The following is a 13,738-nucleotide window of genomic DNA, read 5'->3' as shown; positions in this document are numbered from 1 at the left end:
AGAGAGAAGATCCTACGAAAAGAGTAGTACCAGCAAGTATTAGACCTGAAGGAATCACTGTATATTTGTACATGCATGTATGTGTATAGGGGGTTCCCACAAGTTTTGTATACTGGGTCCACAAATGCTTTCGTTTGATGAAAAGTTTGCATCAATAAAAAGTTTCTTAAAACAATGCCAGAGAACTTTTACTTTATTTTAAAATGAAAGTTGCTAACACTAAAGGGATATTAAATTCTTATTAAACAAAATGGTCTTTCAAAATATGTCATGCAACTTTAATTAAACAAATACAATTTCTCAACAGTCACTTCAAATATACTTAACATGAAAAATGTGATTTACTTTTCAAATAAGGTAAAACTACTATAAAGTCTAAGACCAGGTTTGAGGAGATGATGTATTTTCTTTCTTTCAAGGGAAAATAAACACAAAGCAAGAATTCAACCAGAATTTTATATTACGACAAATAAATGATTACTCATGCAAAACAGATTATATTAATTAGTGGGTGAACAACAGAAAACTTAGATTTGTCTTTAAATTCATTAAACATCACAAAAATTAATACTATCATCCAAGCATCCTATAATCTCAGCTTCCCTTCAGATTGCTTCATCTCCACTAATAATGGACTAGGACTGGAATATATAGGAATCACCTAGGGATCTTGGGGAAATGCACATTGAGAAGTATTCTGCATATGAACAAGTTTCAATTTGTTGCTGATGATGCTGGTCAGCAGACCATACTTTGAGTAGCAAAGGAATAAAAGCCATTTAGCTTATTAGCAGCAGCATCTGCAAAAGTCACTACTAGCTTTACTGAAAATAAATTCAATCTGAAGTCACAATATAAAGCGACTGCCAAAAAAGGCTAATTCTTCAATTCTGGGCTGCTATATAAAGGACAAGCAAGGTGGTCAGGATATATGTATCAACTTTTTAGTCAGGTTTAGATATCAAATGAGAGTTCACCAATAATAAGATGCAAATGGTCTAGAAACCATAACAAGGTCACTTTGACATATAACCTCTGCTCCAATCACATAGTAATATAGATAAATACAGAAAGAGGTAACCAAAAAAGAAATAAGTGAGATCAAATATGACAGACACATCTTTGTTGACCCTAGAAAAGGTACAGAAAACTCAAAGTGATGAGTGGGACAAATACCTGCAGGGCTTTAGGTGTGGAAGAAGGAACTGAAGCCTAAAAGTACAGACTTTGTATTAGATGGAACCAAAAGTATTCTACCCAGAGTAAGGGCACTGCAAGGCTCTCTGTGTAACCAGACACTGGGGCAAGGCACCCTGCTTGGTACAAAGGCTTCACTGGAAGCTATGCGGCAGAGGAGTTACTGAATGGGGAGACAAAAACCCACTCATCTGCAAGCAATCCAATGATTCTAAGACCAGATGTGTAATACCCTCAACATCACCACAGTGCAAGAGGCTCAAACGCTATTTTAAGGCCTAGTTTTGAAGTATTCTAGTAGATGGGGAACAACCACAAAACTGCAAAATCACTACAGAGAATGGGAGAAGAAGCTTAAAGTTTAAAATAGAGAACCCTCATTCAAAATTAGCTTGCAAACAAAAATTCCTCAAAACATAAAGAAATGCAGTTCTAAAAGAGACAATCACCCACATCAACCATCAGAATATAAAGCCATGAATTATAAAGAACATCTGAAAGAACTAAGAATGCTTAACTGGAAAAGAAAAGAAAGACCGGGATATGAGAGAATTTTCAAATACTTAAAGGATTCTGGCAGAAGATTTAAATTTAAATTTTATGTGGTTCCAAAGGGTCCTTTTCTAATACTTAGATCTGTGTGAAAATGAAATAAACTGCCAGGGAAGACCGGGTGCCCCGGAGCTCTTCAAACAGATGTTAAAAAGTCATTTTTCTGAAGATAGATTAATAAAGCTGGTAAAGGAGACTCACATACTGCATAATTTTAACTACATGAAACCTCTAAAGTTACCCAAATCAGGTCTCAATAAGTTCAATTCCCACCAAATCAATTTTGACAGATGTTTCATATCTAGGAGAGTGGGTTTTGTGAATGTTATAAAAGATGACTTGATAAACCAACTAAGAATATAGTTTTTTAAACTATAACTAGCAAAAGGTCAAAATATAACTCTGAACCCACAGATCAGTTTCAGAAAAAAGAAGCTGAGCTACATACAGGAGTGACACAAAAAAATCCATGAAAATACATGGGACAACTCGGAAAACTGGCATAATATAATTCATTAAGTTTATGTTCTGCATCCTAGTTTAGTGAGTAGTATCTGGGGTCTTAAAAGCCTACTGGTGGCCATCTAAAATACAACTATTGGTCTCTACTCATCTGCAGTAAAAGAGAAAGAAAGAAACCAAAGACACAGAGAAGAAATTAGTCTACAGGACTAACAATCTACAGGAACCACAACCTCACCTACCCTGAGACCAGAAGAACTAGATGGTGCCCAGCTACCACTCTCGATTGTTCTAATCAGGTACACAATAGATGGATCCTGCTAAAATGGGAGAAAAATGTGGAACAAAACTCAAATTATTAAAAAGTTCAGGCTTACTGGACCAGTTGACACTGGAAGTCTCCCCAAGAGAATTGTTGTGAGGTACTCTTTAAACTTTGAACTGAGACTATTCCCTGAGGTCACCTTTTAGCTAAATAACAAATTGACTCATAAAATAAGTACCACCTGTAAGTACCATGTCCCTTTAAAATACTTTCGTAACTAATAGTACATAGAAGTACCATGTACATTTTGTGTCTCTGGAGGCTTATTGGCAGGCATTAGTACCACTTTAATATGTGCTGGTGTAGGGGCTGGGGCTTTTGTAACTATCTGAAAAATCAGGAGATCGACTAGTGCACATTTAAGTGTTGAGACATCTGTATGAGGTATGCATCCTGGAAGGGTGATTTTGTGAAACTTCTGTTCATTCTGGGCTTCTGTACCACAAGATAAGTTTTGTAAGTACACTCACTATTTCCCACGTGTTAGCAGGAAGGTATGGTTTCCATGATTTGGTACTCAAAACAGTATAAGTGCACATTCTAGATGTACTTCATTCCTAAAGGTACACACAAGTGCCATTTTCATTTTTTGCCTCTCAGCATTCTAAACAGAAAGATAAGGCTTGCAAGTTTACTTATTTTCTGTGCGCTGTTGGAAAGGTGCAGTTTCCAGGATGAGGCAATATTCAAGTGAGTAAGTTATTTTACGGCTCAAAGCGGTATAAGAGTGCATTCTTGACGTACTTCGTTCCCACAGTACAGATAAGTGCCATTTTTATTTTTCATCTCTCAGCATTGTAAACAGAAGGATAAGGTTTGTAAGTTTATTAATTATTTCTTGTGTATCGTTGGGAAGGTGTAGCTTCCAGGACGACTCAAGTGAAATAATTCACTATTCAAGTGGATTAGTCATTTTACGGCTCAAAGCAGTGTACGGGGGTAGGTGTCGCCAACTTCAGCACCACTCTCATTAGACAGTTTAGTGTGGCCCAGGAAACCAAAAGCAAAGGAAGACCCTCATATCTTGTCAGGAACAAGCAAAGGAGCAGTGAGGTGCCAGATAACGTCCAGCTTGTACAGGCTGGAAAGATTTACCTGCCAGGTCAACCAGAAGGTGGTGCGGAGAATGCAGCACTAAGAAGCAGCAGACTGGAACAACAGTCAGGCGCAGCCTTTATGTGTTACCCCATGTTTTCAGATTTTTCATTCAAAATATAAGTGATAAGAAAAAAACATTTTTTCCCTGCCTCATTTCAAAAAATCTACCACTAGAGTCCACAGGGACATACATGTTCCACATGATATTCATAAAAACCCTTAACACATAACAAAAAATTACCAATGCTCAATGATTCAGCATGCATTCAATTAGTGAAAAAGCATGACATCATCAAAAAATCACAAACATAAAATAATTCGGTGGTAAATGGTAAACATTTCCTCTAAAACAAAGATGAAAAGGCAAAGGGGCAGATTACTAGAAATGAAATAACCAGACAGAAATAAAGAGAATGTTGACAGACTAAAAAATGTAACCAATGACACTGAACAATTTGTTAAATGGTAATTTGCTGTATAAACTTCCACTGAAACCACACAAAATATTTTTTTAAATCCACAAAAATAATCTTTATTAACTTTTTTTAATAAGTAGTAGAGTATTTGCATCTGACCAAAAATTTGATGTAAGGTATTTAAATATTATTTAAGACTTCTGATTAGAGGAAAGGAAAATGAATACAGTAGAAATTAACACCTAATTGCCTTTCTCAAAAATTTCCCAAAACACCAAAGTAGAATTCTGCAGTATTTAAGTTATTTCAGAGTCTAGGAAGTTTTTTTTGTTTGTTTGTTTTAAATGTTACATATATACATGAAACGCTCTAAAATATATGTTTCTATGATTTTTTTTTTAACAATAGCTATTCTGAGGAAATAGACTGAAAGACAAAGGGAAGCTTTTATTTTACTTAAATCACCTATCCTGGTACATGCGTCACTTTTTTCTCTCTCTTTTTTAAATGTCAACCGCATTTATAATCCTGTCACTACACTATTTTAGGGCCTCAAAACTGAAAACACATTTTTATGAAATTAAGTTCCTCAAGAAGCTCATAGCCAAAGCCTCAAACAAGCAGTTACCTGAAGTCCTGGGGGCTGGGGAGGCTGGCAATACTTAGAGAACAAGGAGTAGAAAGACATACCATAGTAGATAAATACTAACAGAATGAACAAACAAAAATCAGTTTAATTATCTGTTTCTTTAACACTGTGCACTAAAAATCTAATTGGATATTTTGTTTCTTTAAACATACACTGTAGTTCATACAGTAAATTACATCTTATAAATTATTACATTATTGATATTACAGAGAAACATCTATATATAAGACTGAAAATACCAATGCAAACTTACAATCTTTGACTTGAAGATATCCAGCAGACCTGATAAGTGAGTGTACTGATTTGGCACTTTTCGAAGATGAACCATTTCAAAATCAGTTCGGACACCAGGGCCCTGACATTCTCCCACATACATTCTTCGCCATTTGTGATGTATTTGCACGAAGAGTGGCACCTGACTGCAGGACATGATAAAGTAAGAATATGCTTCAGGTTCATTCATTAAATAGTGAACAATTCCCAATTCTCAAAATTTCCCAGTGTTACACTATTTTATTGATAAATTTTTGAATCTCAAATATTTAAAAGTAGTAAACAAGAAATTATTCAAAAAAAACCAGATTTATATTTATAACATAGCTGCTCCTGGTTACTTTTCTCCTCACACTAATAAACTAAAGAAACTATCATCTAGTGACTTTGATTAGTCAGAAAAATCACCTGTTTAAAAATGGTTAAAAGTGATAAAACAGCAGAATTAAAAGTTTTCTTAAATAAAAGTGATCATATTTCATTAGTCTTTTCAAAATTTATAATAAAACCTGATTCACAGGATTAAATAATTCAAATAATACTTTTATTTTATAAATATACAATACTTTCCCCAAGCTAATAATGCTATATTAGTAACATTCTAAATCATTCCTTAAAGTAGAGCCCACATTATTCACTTGATAGACTATAAAGCACAAATTACACAAAATTTGTACAAAATTTATACAAAAACTGAAGTTATTATTTCCTCAGTAAGTTTACATGTAGTATCTCTCACTCTATTTTATATGCAAATGAAATATAAATCAAAATAGAATACTGATTAAACAAATTACATTTTCTTAAACAGTTCCCTTTTAGAATAGGAACTATCACACTAAATATCTGAAAATAGATTTTTAAACAGATTTATTGCAAATCATATCTGAAAGTGCGAAAATTTTAAAATTATATTTTACAACAAAATGTAGATAAACTATGCTTTCAAAAACAAAGCACAATAAGTGATACAATTTATTCTTCATCTCAAATATATACTGAACATTTTAATAAATTTTCCTTTAGAAATGCCTTCTGTAAAGGTCTTATCACTTTTATCCTTACATACAAAATTCCAATATAATAAAATATACACGTATATGTATTACAGTCCTAATAGTACTTTTTAAAAACTAACATTTATTAACTGTTTTTCATAAATTATTATTAAATATTTAACCTTATTGTTTATATTTTTCAAAATGTCTACCCACCAGCCAGTGTTTCCCAAAGCAATAGAAACAGAACTCAGAAGAAGATTGCACTTAGATTCGCTGAGAACAGCATCACTGTTTGCAGCAGGAGCAATCACCACAAATTCACGTAGTCCATACCTCAAAAAAAAAAAAAAAAAGAATTACCCCCATTAAACAGGGAAACACTTCAGAATACAAAACTTCATTATTTGAAAATCATGAAAAAATTTCCCCATAGGATATTTAAGAGGTCAGGTCTGAACTACAAAGTGTGTCTTTTTTTAGTGACAACTAAGCGAATACCAATGTTGAATTTCCTATTTAGAGAAACCACTTCTATCATTCACCTATCATCTCACCTCTATTCTTTACATATTAGACATAATTAGCTGAAATGATGAAAGAGAGAACATCAAATAATTTGCCTTAAAATTTAAGTTTCCAACAGATAAAAGTTGGACTTCATCAAAATTAAAATCTTTTGTACACCAAGGGACATTATCAAGAAAGTGAAATGACAACCTACAGAACGGGAGAAAATATTTGCGAACCATTTATCTGATATGGGTTTAATATCCAGAATATATAAAGAAATCCTACAACTCAACAACAAAAAGACCATCAACACAATTACAGAATCGGCAAAGGACGTGAATAGAAATTTCTCTAAAGAAAATATGCAAAATGGCCAATAAGCACATGAAAAGAAGTACAACATCATTAGTCACCGGGGAAATGTAAATCAAAACCACAATCAGAAACCACTTCACTCCCAGTGGAACAGCTATCATTATTAAAAAAAATAATAACAATAACAAGTGTTGCAGAGGGTATGAAGAAATTGGAACTCTTACTCATTGCTGGTAAAATAGTACAACTGCTATAGAAAACAGTTTGGCAGATCCTCAAAAAATTAAACATAGAATCACCATATATCTCAGCAATTTCACTCCTAGGTATATATACTCAAAAGAATTGGAAGCAGAGACTCAAACACAGACTTGTATGCCAATGTTCACAGCAGTATTACTCACAAAGAAAACCCAAAAACCAAACCCACTGCCGTCGAGTCGATTCCGACTCATAGCGACCCTATAGGACAGAGTAGAACTGCCCCAGAGAGTTTCCAAGGAGCACCTGGCGGATTTGAACTGCTGACCTCTTGGTTAGCAGCCTAGCACTTAACCACCATGCCACCAGGGTTTCCTACTCACAAAGAGATAAACAAAATGTGGTATATCCATACAATGGAATATTACTCTAATACATGCTGTCTGAGAAAAGTCAAATACTATATGATTCCACTTACATGAAATATCTAAAATAGGTAAGTATACACATAAAAACGGTTAAAATAGCAAATTTTGTTACATATATTTTACCACAATACTTTTTTTTTAAGTTAAATTTCCAAAATAAAAGAAAGGAAGCACTGAAATCTTGCTTTAATTAAACGACCGTGTTAAGTCAGCCATGTGGGAAGATAAATTCTACGATAGATTCCCCACATTACAGAAAAATATGAGCTAGGATGTTCTTATGCTGCGTAATAATGAGAACACTGTTTATTAGGTATCCTAACTAAGAAATTCTTATATTCTTCTACTCAATAACACATACTAGATAAAAGTCATAAAATTATCAGGAAAGAGCTTACTACTGATATAACTATCTTACAATAATGAAAACTTATTTCTCAAGGACTTTAAAGTCTCATATATGCACCAAATTTTACAAACATGTAAAGTTTGGCAACCCTGCCTACTGAAAATCCCTCTGCTATCTACTCCTCGATGTATTTTTATTTAATAATTTAAAAGATAATAAAATAACTTATGAAAGGTGTTACTTGTTTGCCTAATTTATTTTAATCTCTGGGTATGTAAATAGTTACAAATGCTTATTTTTATTCTCAAGAAATCTCCCAAATAGCAATAAATAAAGATTTTTAAAAAGTCTAATCAATGTTTATTGCTTAGATGGCAATTACTTCTCATTTCATCTCCTCCACCCTCCTATCCCTGAAATAAAAAGTGTTTATGTACAGGCAGCATTAAATACTGGAAAGAACCAAGAGCTGTAAATTTTAAGCTCTAAAGGTTTTTAAAAATAGTTTTTTTTTGGAATGTCCAAGGAAGAAACAACAAAAAACTGGTGAATGTACCCCCTGGCCATCCCCCACACGAGAATAAAACCACTGCCAACAGTTTCTTTGGTATTCTTCCAGAAATTTTCTATCTTTCCTTGTATCCACTATACCCCAAAATAAGATAACTATACTATATACCCAGATACCAAGGTTCTTCTCATTGTTTGCCATTCTCAACTCTTCTGCTATACTCCAGGCTTGAAAAATCACAGGCAGTTTTCAAGTTCATTTGGGAATCCTCATCTCTACTAATGCCATTCCTTACGCCTTGAACATCTTTTTACCTGACTTCGTCTAGCTTATATTCACTTGTCTTTCAGAATTCAGGTGAGGTATCACCTCTTTTGAAAACATTTTCCTGACCTAATTTGTTTTTTTGGTTAATTGGTCTACAGGAGGCCTGGATGCACAGTGGTTAAGCACTCGGCTGCTAACCGAAAGGTAAGCTGTTCAAACCTACCAGCTGCTGAATGGGAGAAATCTGTGGCAGTCTGCTTCCAAAAAGACTGCAGTATTGGAAACCCTATCCCCAAACCCCCACCCCAGTGCCTAGGGTAGTTCTATTCTGTCCTATAGGGTCGCTATAAGTCGCAATCGACTCAACAGCAATGGGTTAATCTGTTGACATCAGTTTACATCAAACCCTGTGCTGCCCTCTATAAGAACATTTATCCCATGGTGCGGAAACTGTCTGTAAAAGGCAGAAGTAAGAATCCAAATTGGCACTGAAGAAACCCAGGGAATTATCAGCTCTGGAGACAGGCCCTAACGGGTAAGGACTGGGGGCTGGGATTTTACAGGATAAGCCTTTTTAGCTGCTAAAAACCTGTTAGTGTGACTCATAGAGATGTCTGCAAAACTGACCCTTCTTCTAGTTCAGCATTATTAAGTTTAGGAATATACTTAGACCATGTCGTGACAAACTGGGGAGGCTAAGAATGATGGAAGAAAAGAAAAGGCTGTTTATGTCTGAGAATACCACATATTTTAGCATAGCAGTTATAATATGAATTATATCACTCTGAGAATGATGAGGTATACCTGGCCCAGGAGAGGTGGTCTCTGGCATGTATCCTGGCTAGTCTATGTTCGAGAATTCCAGAGTCTCATAAATATAAATATAGCGACACCTGGAAACTGCTTACAGAAGCATAATATCAGTCAAACACTATCATCTACAACTGTATACCTGCTTATGAAGCACTGGGCCTGGGAAGCTGTACGTCTTCTGGATAGTGTCACCAATCACTCTGCTACGTATCCTAAGTGAACCAGCTTCCTTCTGTATCCTTTAGATTTATTCAAGTATTATCTGTACATGAGTTTTGCATCAATCCAAATCAGTACAGAGGTTGTAATATTTTGAACGGCCACTCAGGGTTACAGGTGTGCATGAGGCAAGGAACTGGAACTGAGACTTCTGCTTAAAGCCTGGACCCTATAAAGGATTGCCACCCCAATAAAGAGAGAACAGAAGGCCCAGAGAGTTTCAATGGCAAATTCTAGCAAACATTTAATGAACACCAATGTTACACAATCTCTCCCAGAAAACAGGAGAAAACACAACCCAACTCACTTTATAAGACAAGTATTAGTCTGATACCAAAATCGAGAAGTATAAGAAAACTACAGGCCAATATCCCTAATGAACACAAATGCTAAAGTTCTCAACAAAGTATCACCATATGAAATCCAGCCGTGTGTGTGTATAAATTACATCATAAACAAGTAGGGACTGTCTTGGTTAAATATCCAAAAATCAGTCAATATAATCCACCATATTAAAACTCTAAAGAAAAAATACCAAACTATCTTATCAACTGAAGCAGAAAGGGCATTTGACGAAATTCAACAACCATTCATGATAAAAACTCTCAACAGAATTTAAAATGACAAAAATAGGTAAATGATTCCACTATAAAGTACACAAGAAAAAAAAAAAAAAAAAAACCTGCTGGTAATTGCTATGACATATCATATATAATTTTGAACCAACGGCAAAACAACCAAAAAGTACATGTGTGGGTGTCTTAGTTACGTAGTGCTGAAATAACAGAAATACCACGAGTGGATGGCTTTAGCAAACAGAAGTTTATTCTCTCACAGTTTAGGAGGCTAGAAGTCCAAGTTCAGGGTGCCAGCTCCAGAGCAAGGCTTTCTCTCTCTGCCAGCTCTGGGGGAAGGTCCTTATCATCAATCTTTCCCTAGGTCTAGGAGCTTATGCTCAGCACAGGGACCTCGAGTCTAGAGGATGTGCTCCACTCCTGGCTCTTCCTGCTTAGTGGTAATGAGGTCCCTTCCCTCTCTGCTCACTTCTCTCTTTTATATCTCAAAAGAGGTTGACGTAAGATACAACATAATCCTGTGGATTGTGTCCTGCGTTATTAACATAACTGCCCTCTAATTCTGCCTCATTAATATCAGAGAGGTTAGGATTTATAACACCTTAGGATTATCAGATCACAAAATGGAGGACAGCCACACAATACTGAGAATCATGGCTTAGCCAAGTACACACACATATTTGGAGGACACAATTCGATCCATGACAGTGGGTATATACATATGTATGAGGGCATATATGTGTATAGGTATGTATATGTGTGTACGTATAGGTGTATGTATATGTATATGCATCTATGTGACTGTACGCATATATTCATATATGTAATAAAGCACACAGGTGGCACAGTTACAGATACTTTTTAGACATAACCAAACACCTAATGGGATTGAATTTCTGGGTCTAAAGGACTAAAACCACAGTCTCATGGGACATCTTGGTCAGTTGGCATAATGTAGTTCATAAAGTTATATACCACATCCTAGTTTGGTAAGCAGTGTCTTAAAAGCTTGCAAGTGGTCATCTAAAATACAACTATTGGTCTCTACTCGTTTGGAGCAAAAGAGAAAGAAGGAAACCAAAGGCTCAAAGAAGAAACTAGTCTACAGGACAAACCGTCTATACAATCTACAGCCTCATCTACCTTGTGACCAGGACAAGATGGTGACTGGCTCCAATACTAACTGTTCTATAATCAGGGCCACAACAGACGGACCCTGACAGAAGGGGAGAAAAAAGTAGAACAAAACCTCAAATTCCTTTAAAAACAAACAAATTAACAAACAAATCTACTGGATTGGTTGAAACTGGAGGACTCTCTGAGACTACTGCCCTGAGATACTCTTCAAACCTTGAACTGAAACTAACCCCTGAGGTCGCCTTGTAGCTAAATAACAAATTTGTTCAAAAAATAACAAATATCACCCATAAGTATTGTACTCCTTTTAAAAAATCACCTATATGAGACCAAACAGTCAATAATTACTTTAAAACAAAGATGAGAATGCAAGGGGGTAGGAAAACTATAGATTAATGGAAACGGAATAACCAGAACAGAAATGAGAATGTTCACACATAATGAAAACTGTAACTGATGTTACTGAACAACCTGTAGAAATTATTGAATGGGAACCTAAACTGCTGTGTAAACCTTCCCTGAAAACACAAAATATTATTTTTTGAAAATGACAAAAATCAAAAAAAGATGAGAACTTTTTAATTTACTGTGCTTTAAGTGGAAGTTTACAAACGAAGCCAGTCTCTCTATACAAAAACTTATACACACCTTGCTATGTACTCCTAGCTGCTCTCTTCCTAATGGGACAGCACACTTCTCCTCTCCACCCTGTATTCCCCGTGTCCACTCAACCAGCTACTGTCCTCCTCTGGCTTCTGATGAGAGCTTTCTTAATCTACTAAGGGGCATCTAAAAAAACCGATAGCTAACGTCATACGTAATGGTAAGAGAGTAAATACTTTCTCTCTGAGATTGGGAACAAGGCAGACATCCACTCTCACCACCACTATTCAATATTTTATTGGAAGCCCTAGCCAGTGCAAAAGCATAAGGGGGGTGGGGAAAGGCAGAGATTGGAAAGGAAGAAATAAAATTCTATTTGTGGACAACATGATGGTTTACATAGAAAATCCCAAAGAAGCTACAAAAAACCTCATAGAACTAAAAATTCAATGTAGCGAACTCACAGGATACAAGCTCAATGTGCAAAAATCAATCATATTCTTACATACCAGCAACAATGTGAAATCAAAATTTAAAAAATAATACCATCATAATAGCTCCTCAAACAGAAAAGGAAGAAAGAAAAAGAAATACTTAGGTATAAATTTAATAAAACATATACAGGATCTGTGTGCTGAGAATTACAAAATGCTGATGAAAGAAATCAAAGACCTGAATAATTAGAGACACTGACCATGTTCATAAAAGGAAGACTCAGCATGGTAAAGATGTCAATTCTCCCCAAATTGATCTATAGACTTAAGGCAATTCTAAACAAAATCTCAGCAGGACTTTTTTGATGGGCAAAACAATCCTAAAAAGTGAACGGAATAGCAAAGGAACTAGAACAGTAAAAAAAAAAATTTGAAAAACAAAGCTGAAGGAATCATATCAACTTTGACTTATTTTAAGTATATACAAATTAAGACATTATGGTACCAAAGAAGGGAAGTGCACAGATCAAAACACAGGATGGAGTGCCTAGACAGGTGCTATCGAGTTGGCTCCTACTCACAGAGACCCCATGAACAACAGAACGAACGGCTGCCCAATCCTGGGCCATCCTCACAGTCATCGCTGTGTTTGAGGCTGTTGTTGCAGTCACTGTGCCAACCCTCTACCAAACATGATGTCCTTCTTCAGGGACTCGTCCCTCCTCATAACATGTCTAAAGTAACGTGAGACAAAGTCTTGCCATCCTTGCTTCTAAGGAGCATTCTGACTACAGTTCTTCCAAGACACATTTGTTCCTTCTTCTGGAGTCCACGGTATATTCAGTATCCTTTGCCAACACCATAATGCAAATGCATCAATTCGTTGGTTTTCCTTAATCACTGTCCAGCTTTCACATGCATAAGAGGCAAGTGAAAATACCATGGCTTGCGTTAGGCACACCTTAGTCCGCAAAGTGACATCTTTGCTTTTTAACACTTGTAAGAGGTCTTTTGCAGCAGATTTGCCCAATGAAATACTTTGTTTGATTTCTTGACTGCTACTTCCATGGGCATTAATTGTGGTTCCAAGTAAAATGAAATCCCTGACAGCTTCAATCTTTTCTCTGTTTATCGTGATGTTGCTTACTGGTGCAGTTGTGAGGATTTTTGTTTTCTTTATATTGAGGTGTAATCCAATATTGAAAGCTGTAGTCTTTGAACTTCATTAGTAAATGCTTCAAGTCCTATCCACTTTCAGCAGGAAAGGTTGTGTCATGTGCATATTGCAAGTTGTTAATGAGTGTTCCTCCAATCCTGATGCTGCATTCTTCTTCATATAGTCCATCTTCTCTGATTATTCGCTCAGCATACAGACTGAATTCATATGTGGGTCTACACACAGA

At 35.7% G+C, this 13,738-nt stretch overlaps 1 protein-coding gene across 1 annotated transcript in view; it reads right to left on the bottom strand.

Moving 5' to 3' along the window:
• RAB3GAP1 (RAB3 GTPase activating protein catalytic subunit 1) overlaps nt 1–13,738 on the bottom strand; it is a 110,740-nt gene that overhangs the window by 41,002 nt on the left and 56,000 nt on the right. Inside the window, exons 6-7 of the mRNA XM_049889229.1 lie at nt 6,187–6,306; nt 4,953–5,118 (exon numbers count right to left, since the gene is read on the bottom strand). Of these exons, the coding sequence (XP_049745186.1) occupies nt 4,953–5,118; nt 6,187–6,306 (286 nt within the window). The remainder of the gene's footprint in view (nt 1–4,952; nt 5,119–6,186; nt 6,307–13,738) is intronic.

The sequence above is a fragment of the Elephas maximus genome, chromosome 6 (assembly GCF_024166365.1).
Source record: "Elephas maximus indicus isolate mEleMax1 chromosome 6, mEleMax1 primary haplotype, whole genome shotgun sequence".
Lineage (NCBI taxonomy): Eukaryota > Metazoa > Chordata > Mammalia > Proboscidea > Elephantidae > Elephas > Elephas maximus.
The sequence above is the reverse complement of the archived record's forward strand: the minus strand, read 5'-3'. Positions and strand labels throughout refer to the sequence as shown.